The sequence below is a fragment of the Bos indicus genome, chromosome X, assembly GCF_029378745.1.
Source record: "Bos indicus isolate NIAB-ARS_2022 breed Sahiwal x Tharparkar chromosome X, NIAB-ARS_B.indTharparkar_mat_pri_1.0, whole genome shotgun sequence".
NCBI lineage: Eukaryota > Metazoa > Chordata > Mammalia > Artiodactyla > Bovidae > Bos > Bos indicus.
This window is the reverse complement of record NC_091789.1, coordinates 60,550,907-60,567,096: the sequence shown is the minus strand read 5'-3', so window position 1 is coordinate 60,567,096 and position 16,190 is coordinate 60,550,907. Positions and strand designations below refer to the sequence as shown.

Here is a 16,190-nt window from a genome sequence, read left to right as displayed (position 1 = left end):
AGAAAATAAATTTCTGTTATTCTCTTCCACTTGCCAGCTGTGTAACCTTGGAAAATTAATTCCATCTCTCTGAGAGCTGTAAAGCAAGGCTACCTCATGGGCTTGCTATGAGGAATAAATGGAAAATGGTAGTAAAGCCCTTAGCACTGTGCCTTGCATATAGTAAAGGCTCATTCGTGTTTGCTGTTGTTATTAATATTATACCATGGCTGGTCTAGAACAGGAACTCTTGAAAAATCAGAGGATAAATGAACTTCAAGGGAAAATATTACAGCTGTATTTTCACCAATCTCTAACTGAAATTTAGATTTCCTTCTTTTATACATGCAGAGAAGAGATCACAATATATTAGCAGTAACTGTGAGTTTGTCACCAGTAGGAATCACAGTTTTATGTCACATTACTGTTATTACAGATGTCTTTAAATATTTTTACACTCATTATTATTTTGAAGTTATCGAGTTTATCAGAGCTGCATCTGTATATTGTTATATACATTAATAACAAGCACTTATATATAATTATATGACAATTTCCATTTTTAATATTTTGATAAGTGAATTTCAATATGATTTATTTCCTTTGTAATTCTACATATTGTATTTTGCATATCTAAAAACATTCTTCTGAGAGGGATCCATGCTGCAGCTGCTGCTAAGTCGCTTCAGTCATGTCCTACTCTGTGCAACCCCATAGATGGCAGCCCACCAGGATCCCCTGCCCCTGGGATTCTCCAGGCAAGAACACTGGAGTGGGTTGCCATTTCCTTCTCCAATGCATGAAAGTGAAAAGTGAAAGTGAAGTCGCTCAGTCGTGTCCAGCTCTTAGTGACCCCATGGACTGCAGCCTACCAGGCTCCTCTGTCTATGGGATTTTCCAGGCAAGAGTACTGGAGTGGGGTGCCATTGCTTTCTCCCAAGGGATCCATGGGCTTTATTTTATTGTCAAAGGAGTCCTTGGCATAAAAAAGGTTAAGAACCCCTGATCTAGAAGGTTTTAAACCCTTACTAACTCTTGCTGATGTTGTTTAGTCTGGCTCTTTTGCAGCCCTATGGACTGCAGCCCCCTGGGTTCCTCTTTCCATGGGATTTTCCACACAAGATTGCCATTTCCTCCTCCAGGGGATCTTCCTGATGCAGGGATTGAACCCACATCTCCAGACCTGGCAGGCAGATTCTTTACCACTGTGCCATTTGAGAATCCCTTACTAACTACAGCGGTCTACAAATCTGTGAACAATTTTGAAAAGTTTCAGGAAGAATAATCTGCTTTCTCCCATTAAGAAACTTTAACAAATCTGAGTATTGATGGTAGGGAAATGGGCTTGCCTAAAAACTATTGTATGTCTTAACTTGCACCTAATTATTAACAGATTGCAAGTGCTTAGAGACAGTTCCTATTCTCTAGATACCCTATATAACCTCTCAGTGTGTTGGTTTCCTCATCTTTTAAGTGGATATGATGGTAGTATCTCACAGGTGTGTTGTGACAATTAAACTGGATAATACTATGTAAAGCACAGGTGAGGTCTCTGGAAGCACTTAGAAATATCTAGCACTTGGTAATAATAAAAAAATTCAGCTATTATAATATTCATTATTATACCAGATTAATCAATTTCCTTTCTGGCTCTCTGCAGCACAAATAAAAGTTTTTAAACATAATGGTCAGGGCAGAAGACCTGTATAAACATTTTTCCAAAGAGGAAATGCAGAAGGCCAACAGGCACATGAAAAGATGTTCAACATCACTAACTATTAGAGAAATGCAAATCAAAATTACAATGAGATATCACCTTACACCTGTCAGAACGGCTGTCATCAATAAGAACACAAATAACAAATGTTGATGAGGATATGGAAAAAAGGAAACCCTTGTACACTGTTGGTGGGAATGTAAATTTGTGCAGCCACTGTGGAAAACAGTATGAAGGTTTTTCAAAAAACCAAAAATAGAACTATCATATGATTCAGCAATTATACTCCTGGTTATATATCTGAAAAAAATCCCACTAATTTAAAAAGATACATGTGCCCCCATGTTCATAGCAGCATTATTTACACTCACCAAGATATGGAAGCAACCTAAGTGTTCATCAACAGATGAATGGAAAAGAAGATGTGGGATATATATACATACATAACAGAATACTACTTGGCCATTAAAAGGAACAAAATTTGACCATTTGGGGCAACATGGTTGGACTTGGAGGGCGTTATGCTAAGTGAAATAAGTCAGATAAAGACAAATACTATGTGATATCACTTATTTGTGGAATCTAAAAAATACAACAAACTAGTGAATATAACTAAAAAAGAAGTAGACTCACATATAGAGAACAGTGTAGTGGCTCAGTGGAGGGAAGGGGCAATATGGGGTGGGAGAGTGGGAGATACAAACTGTTGGGTGTAAGAGAGGCTCAAGGATGTATTGTATAACATGGGGAGTATAGCCAATATTTTGTAATAACTGTAAATGGAAAGTAACCTTTTAAAATTGTATAAAAAATTTTAAATATTAAAAAAGGAAGTGTGTGTGTGTTAGTAAATCATTGATTGCACTTTTTTTAAGAGTATGTGATCTTCTTAAAATAGACGTTATGCTTTGTAAATGTTTGATAAACCATAACTAAAAAGTCACCTAATAGTTAAAGGCATAAGCTTTGAAGTTGGAAAGGGGTGGGTTCAAATCCAAATGCCACTACTTACTACTTATGTGACATGAGAGCTTCTTGAACATTCCCAAGGCCATCTCATTACTGGAATCATAACCTACTTCATAGGATTGTTGTGAAGATTAAATAAGATAATATATGTAAAGTACCCAGCACATAGCATGACCTCAGTAAATGATACCTATTCCTTTTCTTAATAATTACTGAATATGTGGCAAACTTGTGAAGCAGGAGGATTTCCTTCCCATTTCACATGAGGTCCCCTGATACCTGGTCCCCAAATCTCTTCCTAGCCTTCACTCTCACTGTTCCATCTTTCACATCTTATTCTCCAGTAACACTGACTTCTTTGTAATTCATACCCAGCCCCTGCACACATGCTGTTGTCACCTCCAGGCCTCTGTTTTCTCCTCTCTCCATGCAGAGTGCCTTTCCCTCCTTCCAGAGCTGACCCCTTCTCCACACTCCCACAGCAGTGCTCCCCCCCACACACCAGGCCTCCATTGTCATTCCCAGATTGTGCTGTTTTTGTCTGTTTATGTCTCTGTTTTGCCAACTAGACCATGAGTTCTTTGGGTACTTGGGCTGTGTCTTACTTACCTCTGAATCCCCACTCACCCCATACTTGGCACAGGGCGAGCAGAGAGTGACTGTTGATGACTCCATCAGAGAAGGTATCCCTTTTTTCCCCCTTTCTATTCCACCCTGTCTGTAAATGGGTCCCCTTCTGCTCACTGGGTTTATAAAAGAACGTTTTGCTACTTGGGAATCTCTCCATCCAACACAGCATATGTGAGCAGAGGGAGGCTTCACAGAGAGGAGCCAAGAAGGCCCCGACCAGTCAGCCTTTTCAGGAAGGTATGCTATATGTCAATACACGCTGGACTTGTGTGCAAATACACAACAGCTTTCTGAACTCTATCTCAGAACTATCTAGATTTTCTTCTAAGTTATATTTGCTCTTGATCAGCCTGGATATAGTATGCAAAGCTGTACTGAATTATTAACAATACTGCTTGCTAGCAAGGACTACAACAAGGGAAATGTCAAGGGGACAAACTCTGGAGTTTAATGGTGCCAAATGCCAAGAAGGAAATACTTCCGCCAGGGCCTTGTCCCAAGGTTATGCACAAAGATAAAAGAATTCAGGCAAGTGTAGAAGCAAAAGGCCCCTGCAGTTCTCAAAACACAAATTAAATAAACATTTATGAAGCTAATATATTTTGTTATAATGTTTAACATAAAATAATTATAAACAAGAGGGAAAATCATAAACACTGTAATTAAAAAACAATTCAGTCGGCTATAAGTCTACATAATGCATATGAAATTTCATATTCTACTACCTCCTCTGGCTTTTAACCAAGAACATTAAAAAAAAAAGACAATGAAGAAGAAAAAGGGAAATTAATGCATCTAAACGACTGGCTTTTTTGAGATAAACAGTCTTCAACAGTCTGTGAGAACACAGGGACCATACCCTCAGCTTTGCTGGCCCAGTCAGTGACCTTGCAACCCTTCTTTCCTGTCTTATCTTGGGATCCTGTCAGGAGGCAGGGACATAGATCGGTTTTGGCTTTCTGCGTCTTACAGCAGAGAGAGTACTGTCCTCCTTCCATTTCTGAAAATTGCCGGGCCCCTTGTAAGATCTATAGAGCCTTGGAAACAGGAGTTTGTTAGCTGTCCTTTGCTCCTCATCATGGGGGTGATACTTGTGGCACACAGAGGGAATGTTAAATCTATGAAAGCCCGATCTCCAGAGACTCAGATAAGTGGAGTGGCACTAGAAAGAGAGTGGCTGTGCCCTGACTGGTATCCAGATGTACAGCCTGGCCAACGAGCCCTCTTAGTGAGACGATCTGCCTCTTTTTACCTCGTGCTCTCAGGACGAGTGCAGTGTGAATCCCACTAGGGGACACCTCTAGTGTCTCCGCCAAGATCTGACTCAGGCAAGAAATGTTCCGCTTTGTGAACACAAGATGGCAGTATGTACCGGTCTATCGCAAGGGCCACGGCCTTGTGAAAGCGAGCTGAAAGAAGGGTGGGGAAGTGCTGACTGCAATCCATTTGAGTTTTAAGTGAAAACTGAACACATCAGGAATATTTTGAATTTTTCTCAGAAACCAATAATTACTGAATTCTATGTATACAAACTATTCCAAGTCTCCAAGTCCCGAGACACTTCAGAACCCTACCACTTACATACACACGGCTGGGGTTAGACCTGCCTGCTTTCCACAAATCTGCCCGCTTTCCACAAATCTGCCTGCTTTCCACAAACGTGCCCTTTCACCTCAGCTCGGCTCCAGGGGCACTTTTCCCTCAGAGCCAAGAACCCCTCAGGCCAAGGTTTCAGGACACTCTGCAGCATCCATGAACAACCAATCACTACACTCCTCCAAAAGGTAAGGATAGAGATCACCTAAGGTGGTAGGTAGGACTTCCCTGGTGGCTCAGATGGTTAAGCGTCTGTCTACAATGTGGGAGACCCGGGTTCAATCCCTGGGTCGGGAAGATCCCCTGGAGAGGGAAATGGCAATCCACTCCAGTACTATTGCCTGGAAAATCCCATGGACAGAGGAGCCTGGTAGGCTACAATCCATGGGGTCGCAAAGAGTCAGACATGACTGAGCGACTTCATTTCACAAGGTGGTAGGTGGGGAGCAAAAAACTGCAAGTTTGGAAAAATTGGGGAAGCTAAGTGAAATGGGGAGGATGAGACAAAACTAAGGAGAATGAGGGGGTGTGTAAGTGAGGGGAGCATGGGGGGAATAAAATGAGGGAAAGGAAAGGAGAAAGAAAGAAACCGAGAGGAGTAAAAGAGGAATGGCAGAGAAAAATCCTAAATAAGGAAATCCAGGAAAGGGGGGGAAAAAAGTAATAAGAAAGGGGGCAAGAAAGAAAGGAAAGGGCCGAAAGGAGTAAAGAAAGAGAAAAAAAAAAAACAGAAAAATAAATGAGAGAAAGAGGGGCAAAGGAACAGAAAAATAAATATGAGAGAAAGAATAGAAGAAGGGCAAAGAGAAGCAAGGTGTGGGGGTGGGGAGTGCAGACAGAGGGAGAACTACTAACGGACTGGCATTCCAGGAAGCTGGAGCAAAGACCACCTCAGATGGGGTTCAGGGAAGACATAGGAGAGAGCATTTGAGGGGAAAGGGGGAAAGGAATGAAGGGAGAAGAAACGGACAGAAACCGAGGAGCGGTTGAGCGTACGTCTGAGTTTTGTTACATGCGCGCGTCGGTTAGCCCGAGGCGCGCACAGCGCCCTCGGACACCCAGCAGGGGCCACGCGCTCTCTGCACCTCACCCCACCCCCACCCCGCTTCTCGAAGGCGGCGTCTCTCCTGTAGGGGGACCCGTCCGCGGTGGGACCAGGCACATTGGTCCGCCCGTTGAGCTCGAGACCGGGGGTGGCGCGGCGGCTCTCAGGGATTCCTGGCCCAAGATGCGCCAGAAGCAGCAAGACAGCCCGAGCCAAAGCGCGGCGGGGCTCACGGAAGGAGGCCGAGCGGGGCCGGGCTCCCAGGAGGACGGCAGAAGGTGCGGGCGGCCCTGCGGGTGCTGGGGCAAGATGGGGGCGGAAGCCCGGTGGGAGCGGAGCGGGGGAGGGGGCACAGTACCGTGCCGCCGGCTCCCGGGCGCGCGCGGGCGAAGCGGCGGCGGCCCCGCGTGGTCGGCCGGCCCCCCGGCGGGTCATTTGCATGCTGTCACGGCCCCGCGCTGACTCCCGGGCGCGCGGCTCGCTCGCTCACTCACTCGCGCTCGGCTTCTGCCACCGCTCCGCCGGCGCAGCCCCGGAGAGCCTGAGAGCCGGCGAGTCCCCGAGCTGGCGAAGGAGGGAGGGAACCCGAGAGGGAGGGAGCGAGGGCGCGCCCCGGCTCTCTGTCGGCCCCGCCGCCCGCCCTTCCTGCTACCCCAGGTCCGCCTCAGGCCCCCGCTGTCACACTTGGGAAACTTGGGACGGCGCGGGGGCCGCGTGCGGCACCTCGGGGTGGGGGGTGGGGGCGGCCCTGGCCTGGAGAGGCGGAGGAGGAGGAGGGGGGCGGAGAGGAGGAGGAAGAGGAGGAAGTGAGCCCGAAGGATCCGCTCAGAGCTGTTTGTCCAGCTGTTTCTATTCGCACCCCGAGCGGCGCAGCCAAGAGGGGGCCGAGCCGACGGTGGCCGGCTTTTGACGCTCAATTCCAACTCTTCTTCTCCTCTCAGCTTGTCTGTCCCAGACACCCTGGAGTCTCCTCCGGCCGGCCCGGCGGGCGCGCACCTGCCAGCTGCCCCTGACCTCGCGGGCCAGGCGGCCCCCGAGCCGGAGAACATGGCCCAGCCCAAGTCCGACTGCCGCTCACCTGTCGGCCTCGACTGCTGCAACTGCTGCCTGGACCTGGCCCACCGGAGCGGGCTCCAGCGCGACAATGGCGGGGACAACAACAACTCGGGCAGCCCCACCGTGAGCAACTTTCGGCAGCTGCAGGAGAAGCTGGTCTTCGAGAACCTCAACACCGACAAGCTCAATAGCATAATGCGGCAGGATTCGCTAGAGCCCGTACTGCGGGACCCCTGCTACCTGATCAACGAGGGCATCTGCAACCGCAACATCGACCAGACCATGCTTTCCATTCTGCTCTTCTTCCACAGGTGGGTGGCGGGGCACGCGCGGGTGGGCACCTGGTCTCGGCTGCCTCGCACCTGCCTGGGCTGAATGCGCCCCCTCTGGAAGGCTGAGAGGGGCACTGGAGGTTTGGGCGCCCGGGACCGCCACAACCCGACCCAGGAGGCTACCTCGATTCCTGTGTGGCTGAGGGGAGGCCTGGCAGGTGGGAGCCCTGTTTGGAAAGGTGCCTGCGGAGGCTTTGCTGGGGAAATGCTGGAGCACATAAGATGGACAGAGTGACAGAGCGGTAGATGTTTTGGGGATAGCCGGCGGCACTTTCTACCCAAATGCCTACATTTCTATGGCCACTTTGGAGAGTCTGCCATGGGATGCTCTTGGGACCTGAGTTCCACGCTTATCAAAAGTCCATTTCCAAACAGGCAAACTTGGGCAGAAATTGCAAGGGCTTTTAAATTACTGAGTGGCCCTGACTGAGAATAGGGGCAAGCAAATTGTCCCGACAGATTCAGCTGCTACTGGTGTGGGGGAGGATGGGGAATAAGAAAAATTAGAGACCTGTGAGAATTTCTTGAAACTCTGGATAGAGGGACCCCTCCCCATCCATGATCCACCATGGATCATAGCCTTCCATTTCCAGTGACAGCTAAAAGCAGCCCCAAAGAGCATCCCAGGACAGGAGGGTGGATGAGTGTATGTCATGGCAAGCCTGTTGTTGGAGTGCAGGTCAGACTTTCTAGAAATCCTGCTGAAGGGCAAGAAAGGGAGAGTGGAGGAGAAAAACACAATGGGAAGACCAAAGGTGGCTGCAGTCTTCCAGTCTGAGGCACTCTGGTAAGAGCCGGTCTTGGGGAGACAACTGCAGCAATTTTGAGGCAGGAGAGGCAACTTTAGGAAACTCAGCTGTGGGTTTGGTGTTCTTAGAGCCACAGGACTGAGGCACTGGTGAGTGTGTGTGTGTGCACGCGCGTGGGGGTGGGGTGGGTGGGTTTTCTTCTTCTTCAAGGTCACAGGTTACCGTAAGAGAAAGAGAAACCCTCTGTGGGCGACCTCGGTTGTAGTACAAGTTATGTGTCTAGTTCCCTGTGTGACCCTGAGCAAGTTGCTTGACCTCTCTGGTCTCTAAGCTTCCTTCTAGTTCTGAGATTCCAAGTCATGGGCAGGTAATGTGCTCAGACAAGGTAATAAGTAATTTTGGGCTTCCACAGAGTAATTGAATAATTTGATGGTTTGTCGGTGAGACACAAATAGGAAATTTTAAAAGCCATCGAGCTAGGCAAGAACTACCTCACTTAGTGCTCAAACCATGTTAACTTCCACAGTCCCAGAAGTTCCAGGAGGGACAAGCAAGGCTGCCGACTTCATTAGCATTATTATAACATTATTTTCCACGCCATCACAGCCCTTTCTCATCTATTATTTCGCTTTAGGCATCAATTTATCTCATTGTCTCTAAGAAACCAGGCTGAGTTTCCAGGGAATCTTCATTTCTGGTGAAAGATTACTACAAGTGTATTCAGACCACAGCCACTGCAACCCTGCAGAGCGAAAGCCCTAACAGGTTCCTAATAGTCTACTGAGCTTAGGGCTGTAGGTAGTGGGGGATGGGTGGCAGCGACACCTGGAAAGACGGCTCATAGCACTTGCACTCTTTCAACTGGGAGAGAATCTGCTCCAAAATGGCCTGATGAAACATAAGAGGGGACACTTCCTCAGCTCTGGGTCCTAGGTTGGAGGCCTGGGAGGGTCAGACCTAAGTGAGTGAGATGTGAGGCTGAAAGTCTGAAATCAAAGTATTCACTTGTGCCACACCTTGGGAGGCTTTCTGGTGGTCTGGATTTCTTGAAAACAGCAAGACCTCCTTTGCCACCTACTCTGTTGACACCTCTTGGTTCTTGGCAAAGCCTGGAAATGCTACCAGGTTGGGTTGGGGGCTGAGGGCTTTGGTGGAGGGAACAGGACATATCATTGGGAAGTTGTCTCTGAGCACCCTGCCTCCCCTCCTGGGAACAGAGCAACTCAAGCCCCAGGCTGGGGAGTGACAGGGTCCTGTGGTAACCACTTTAACAGTTCCAGAAAGACAAACCATTCTGTCATTTGCCTTCACAACTGGGACCTTAGAGACTGGAGATTCTGAATTTGGTTGAAAGTTTGCCTCTAATGACATGCTTATTGGCAAAATAGGAGGCCATTATTGCTGGTCATGGGGTTTCTCCAAAATCTAGGCTGGACAGTCTTCTGAGTGAAAATTTCCTCTTCCTACTTCATTTATTCCCTGGTTTTCTAGCTTCATACCACAGCCATCATTGTTACTTCTATTCCATTTAATTATTTGATACTTCAGATTCCTGCCTGAGTGTCTTTTTCCTCTAACTTGTCTCCTTCATGGCCATCTCTTCTGGAGAAGCGACTCTTTCTGCCTTTCCTCCTACAGCCCACTCCCCCACTGCAAGGGCTCCTATATTCTTGGGAGGAAGCGTGGGGCAGATTCTTGATTTCTATCTGGTTTCTGCTTTGACCTGTCCCTGACTCTCAGCTTAGCTCTTGGTTTCCTTGGAACACAAGAGTGTAAGTAATTTGAGGGTAAGGTGTGTTTTCCACTTACTTGGGTTTCCCTTGGCTTCTAATTATACTGCCAGTACTCAATAAAGGTTTTTTTTTGGCTAGATGACTTCTTAATTGTTGGTGTGGTCCTATGTAAAGATTTTACAACTTTAATTGACTCTTGGAAAATTCTTATAAGGGTTTAAATATGATTTTTTTTCTGGTATGAACCACATGCAGTAACTCTGATAGCCTGGTAGAAGCCCTGATGAACAGTGTTGTGTATATATGTATGAATCAGTGGTAATGGGCATGTAGCTCATTGGTGTGTAAATAGTCCCTCTAAACTACTTGTGGGGGGAGAAGTGCTTCATACACCAGCCCTTCAATCTTGTGTTAGGTAACTAATAACTATAATAGATTAATAGCTAAATATCTACTGAGTGTTTACAGTGTGTGCTAAGCATTATATCTGCATAGCCTCATTTAATTTTACACCAACCCAATGAAATGGGTACTGTTATCACCATTCTTCATCTTTTTTTAAATTTTACTTTATTTTTTAACTTTACAATATGGTATTGGTTTTGCCATATATCAACATGAATCCGCCACAGGTATACATGTGTTCCCCATCCTGAACCCTCCTCCCTCCTCCCTGTGGTACATTCTTCATTTTTTAATGAAGGAAATTAAGGCTGGAGAAAATTAAATAACTTTCTCGATGCCTTACAATGAAGAGCAGAGCCAAGACTCCACCTAAGATCAGTAGGACACTAAAGAATTGCCGATGAAGGAAGAATTGTTAAGCAGAGGCAAATATTAGCCCATAAACTAATCAAATGGTTAAAATGTCCTAATTAGGTCAGGTGACCAACCATCCCAGGACTTTCCACCAACACAGGACTTTCAGTGCTCAAACAGGGACAGTCCCAGGGAAACTGGGATGATTGGTCAATCTATTATACTGTATTATTTGTTGAAAATGCTTCTAAAACTGGAAAACCTAAGTGGCAGATAGAATATGCTGGGCAAAGAGCTAATTTTTTTTCAATTAAAATGCAGCCTATTAAAAAATTTGCGAAGTTGAAATTTGAGGGGCCTTAATTCTCTGATCTGGGCTTCTGTGGTGGCTCATTGGTAAAGAATTCACCTGCCAATGCAGGAGACATGGGTTCATTTCCTGGGTCAGGAAGATCCCCTGGAGAAGGAAGTGGCAACCCAGTCCAGTATTCTTGCCTGGAGAATCCCGTGGACAGAGGAGCCTGGCAGGCTACAGTTCATGAGGTCACAAAAGAGTTGGACACAACTTAGTGACTAAACAACAACAAATTCTCTGATCAGTAAAGTATAGCAAGCTGAAAGGGGAGCTTTTGCCATATTCTGTTGTTGTCATTGTTGTAATCTCAAATTTATTTCTAAGATTTTATCCAGAACTACTTAATCAGCTCTATTCTTCAGCTCCCCAGCACCCCAGCCAGTGTGATTTGAGCTACTTTGAATCTGAGTTCTCCTGCAGCTCTGAGAGCCCTTGGACTCTACCTTTAAGCTTCTGCGCCAGCAACAACTGGTCCCCACTTAGATGCTCAGAAAATAATAGCAAGATTTCTAGTTGTTTTACGTGTGTTAATTCTTTTAACCTTCCCTACTGATGTGATATATAGTAGTAAAGGGAAAGATGTAGATTCAGAAATCAAGCTTCCAAGAAAAATTTGCATAAAAATTATTTGTGCTTCTCTGAGTCTTCAAAGTAATGATTTCATAAATGTATATTCCTGAACCTGATTTCTGAGGAAAACATTCAGAAAATGAAGATCATGGCATCTGGTCCCATCACTTCATGGGAAATAGATGGGGAAACAGTGGAAACAGTGTCAGACTTTATTTTTTTGGGCTCCAAAATCACTGCAGATGGTGACTGCAGCCATGAAATTAAAAGATGCTTACTCCTTGGAAGGAAAGTTATGACCAACCTAGATAGCATATTTAAAAGCAGAGACATTACTTTGCCAACAAAGGTTCGTCTAGTCAAGGCTATGGTTTTTCCTGTGGTCATGTATGGATGTGAGAGTTGGACTGTGAAGAAGGCTGAGCACCAAAGAATTGATGCTTTTGAACTGTGGTGTTGGAGAAGACTCTTGAGAGTCCCTTGGACTGCAAGGAGATCCAATCAGTCCATTCTGAAGGATATCAGCCCTGGGATTTCTTTGGAAGGAATGATGCTAAAGCTGAAGCTCCAGTACTTTGGCCACCTCATGCCAAGAGTTGACTCACTGGAAAAGACTCTGATGCTGGGAGGGATTGGGGGCAGGAGGAAAAGGGGACGACAGAGGATGAGATGGCTGGATGGCATCACTGACTCGATGGATGTGAGTCTGAGTGAACTCCGGGAGTTGGTGATGGACAGGGAGGCCTGGCATGCTGTGATTCATGGGGTCGCAGAGTCGGACACGACTGAGCGACTGAACTGAACTGAGAGGATCTGGGGGGCAAAACTCTCCCACCTGCCTGCTGTAGAGCTTAATTTTATACTCTAAGATCAGTTTTCTGTCCTTGCCATCCAAAGTTCCTATTCCATAGTGCAGCAGTACTTGGGCCACACCACAAGAAATTCTGATTTAGAGGTTGCAACCGTTTCTCAACTAATTTTGCCCTTTGATTTTGAGGATGGTGGACTTTGCTGGGAAAAGGTTTTGAGTTTCTGTGCTTAAGTCTGTTATTCTTTGCCTTTGTGAGTTTTGCTTTTGATATCAAACTCTGAAAGTCCTTTCCTAGCCCAGGGTAATTTAAAATAACTTTTTCCTTAGTGCCTAGTGGTCTGACAAAGAATAGGCACCTTGAATTAGGACACATTGTCTGTTGAAAACACAAATGCATTTGCAGACGTAACATTCATGGTTTGTATACCTCATGAGAGCCCTGATGTGTTAGAAATTGTCTTTTTACTGAGACACAGATGTGAATTCCATGTGCTCAGAGGCTTTGGGTGGTGAGTGACCCTGCTGCTCTACTAGCAACTACTATATATACTATATATGAGTGTATGTTATATATGTATATAAAGAATATGTATATATTAGGTATATCAGTATATACCAATAACATATTTATAACATAAAATTTGTCATTTTAACCATTTTAAAGTGTGCAAGTCAGTGGTATTAAGTATATTCACAATGGTGCAGTCAGCAATATTACCCATTCCAGAACTTTGGCACCATCCCAAACAGAAACTCTGTACCTATTTAGTACCTTCCCTGATGGCTCAGGTGATAAAGAATCTGCCTGTAATGCAGGAGACCCAGGTTTGATCCCTGGGTCCAGAACATCCCCTGGAGAAGGAAATGGCTACCCACTCCAGTATTCTTGCCTGGAGAATTCCACGGACAGAGGAGCCTGGTGGGCTATAGCCCATGAGTTAGCAAAGAGTCAGACATGACTGAATGACTAACTCGTCATTTTCATTAAGCAGTAACTCCCTGTTCTCCTCTCCCTCCAGTCCTTGGTAACTTCCGTTCTTCTATCTCAGGAATTTGCCTATTTGAGGTATTTTGTATGAGTAGAATTATACAAAATGTGGCCTTTTGTATAGTTTCATTCACTTGAGGCAATGTTTTCAAGGTCTATCCATTTATCAGCACTTACTTCCTGTTTATGAGTGAATGACATTCCTTTGATGGATACACCACATTTTGTGTCATCCATTTCATCTGTTCACAAACTTCAGTTCTTTCCACCTGCTTGATCTGGTGAAGTATGCTGCTTTGGACATTGGTGTCCAGGTATCTTTTTGAGCTCCTTTCAATTCTTTCAGGTCTCTACCTAGGAGTGGAGTTGCCCAGAACCTACTTTTCAACCCAGTTTTGTAGTCCTTTTCTGATAGTCAATTCATTCAAGTGTAGTAATGCCCATGAAAAGAGCAAATGTCTATTTCTTTGGGGAGAAGGCCTCCCTCCCTGAGTCAGCTGCTAGTGCTAGTGATTACAATGAAAGAAAGCCAAGAAGTTTAACCAAATGATAGAAGTTTTATGAGGGAAATGATGTGCTTTCAGGATGCTCATAAATTAGGGACTGGAAAAAGTTTGAGTGTGTCTCTCTCATGAATGGGCAGGGTCTACCCAGGTTTGCTACCCAAGATTTCCTTTTTAAAAGAGTAACATGTAAATGTTTTACTCACCATTGACCACCTTATGTGGATTTGTTTATCAGAACTTCCTTTCGGGGTGACAGCTCATTGGGAATAGTGTTCTATGGGAATGGAACCTATGAAAGCCAAGTTTGGAGAAGAGAAGTAGAGAGATGGGGCCAGAGTCCTTGAAAGGCCTGCTGCAATGTGGGGCTCTGGGCAGCACAGAGCTCGAGAGGTCTGGATGGAAGATTCGTGCTCTTCAAGAAAAGTGACAAGAACAGAACACAAATTCCACCTCCTCCTCCTCCTCAGTCTTGCCAGGAATGGGCCCATGTGAGCCCACACCTCAGAAAATAACTCTTTCCAGGGTGACCTTATTTTCCCTCCTCGCCTGAAGAGAAGGTTAACAATCCTGCTTATATTTGCACTTCCAGATAAACTAACAAGCTCTCAATTCCAGGTAGAGCTTTGGCTCCTTTCCATAACAGGTCATGAAGGCCAGGAAGTCTGGGTAAATGGAGATGGATGTGTCTGGCCAAGGCTGCCAGGGTCTCTGGGTCCCCTGAGTGGTGGAGCCCAGCAGAGCACTTGCCTGTACCTTGTGGGCTGGTTGAGAGGAATAAGGTCAGCCACGTCTTTAGCTTGGTGGTAGCCATTGCGTCGTGTTTGCGCATCACGATTATGCTCTTACCTGAACTTTCTCCTCTTATGTAAGGGATCCCTCAATATGACCACAGAGCCATAATCTGCCATGACTGGCTGGGTTTACATAACAAATTGGTTGGTGTCATGCAGTAGTCTCACTAGCCCTGGGGAAGCCAATGTGCTGAGTGGGCCTGAAGCTTGGGCCCATTTGGTGGGGCACTCAGTGTGCTCAGTGCACTCAAGGGAGAGCATTCCTTGACCACAAGGGTCAAAAAAGACGAAATTTCTCTTTTAGATGAAGAAGGCAATAATGGCCCAGGACATGTTGTGCTGTCCCATTGCCTGCAATAATGGGACAAGGGTTAGGGCTTCGCTTGGGGCCATGGGTTTAGCAGAGCAGGACCCTGTGGACTAATGGGATCTCTGTGAAGGCTGAAGGCTAGATCTCAGCCTCAAAGCAGGTTTGATGAGGAGTCAGCATGGGGAAATGGCTTATGGAAGCCACCATGTACCCATGCCAAAATCCATTTTAGCTAAGGAGGCAGAGTGGGGATAAGATGGGAGGAGTCTAGAAAATAAGCTTTTTCAAATGCTAATCTGGGCAGGAGGGAGTCTTTTCATGGGGCAAAGCTAATTCACTTGTACCTTCTACCTGGAAATCTCTGCCCCAAAGTGGCTGTTGCCCTATGGGAAACAGTTTGTGAGGTGTGAGATCCCAGCCAGCTTGGAGACTGACTGGGAGGCTTCCCATTGTGCAGCACTAGCCCGAGGGGAAACCAGAGCCCTAAGCTGCTTGGTCAGTGATGCCCCAGGCATGCGATCAGCCTTCCTCCCCTGGGAACCACTTTCCTCAAATAGGCCCAGCCTGAAATCAGGCCCCTGCCTGTGGACAAAGCCCCACAGGGACCTTCCCCATCCTTCCTAGAAGGAAGAATTTACTCACGAAACAGCCTTGGTTATTCAGCCTACTTCCTCTTGTCTTCTCTTCAGGGGAGATGGAGAGCAGCTGCTCACAACGCAGGGTCTGGCCGGGATTCCCACTCAGCTTTGTAGGCCAGCGATTGGCTATAGCTATCCCTGAGGAAGAAGGGGGTGAGAAGTGAGAGGAAGGGAAGTGGTTCCAGCAGCTCCTTCCTGGCTTACCCCCCCTCCCCCCACACACAAACACACACCTCCCTTTTAGCCTCACTCCCAGGCTAGGCTGGGCCTGGGCCAGCCTGAGGTCCCTGACTCATATCTCTCGTGTCCCTTATGTAACAGAGCCAGGTTACTGAGGCATCAAGCTTCTGCTTGCTCAGTGGCAGGCTTCCCTGGGGCCAGGCATTCAGAAGCCTGCTGGGGGTCTAAGTAGAGCTCACTACACTTCCAAAGGAAAAGGCTCCCCTGCCTAGTGTCAGGCCAAGAGTCTGCTCAGAGGCAAGTGCCAGGTGGTGAAGGTGATTCCCCCCTGAGGCCCCCACGCTCTGCAGCACATGTAAGCAGGCAGGTGAGCTGCTATGGACTTAAGCGTGGTTTGGGGTGTTCTTGAGGGTTGGCATCTCCTGCTGTCACCTGATGGTACAGTGCTGAAGTCAGCCTGGTGCATTGGAGGTGGG

At 46.5% G+C, this 16,190-nt stretch overlaps 1 protein-coding gene across 3 annotated transcripts in view; it reads left to right on the top strand.

Moving 5' to 3' along the window:
• The first annotated feature begins 6,053 nt into the window (after positions 1–6,053).
• Positions 6,054–16,190, top strand: part of TSC22D3 (TSC22 domain family member 3) — a 66,524-nt gene continuing 56,387 nt past the window's right edge. Inside the window, exons 1-2 of one of the 3 annotated variants that reach the window (XM_070783756.1) lie at positions 6,054–6,214; positions 6,878–7,303. In XM_070783756.1, coding sequence (XP_070639857.1) covers positions 6,120–6,214; positions 6,878–7,303 — 521 coding nt within the window. In that variant the 5' untranslated portion in view covers positions 6,054–6,119. Of the gene's footprint in view, positions 6,215–6,442; positions 6,594–6,877; positions 7,304–16,190 lie in introns of those variants that run through there. The other 2 variants (XM_070783757.1, XM_070783758.1) reach the window with 2 other exon arrangements.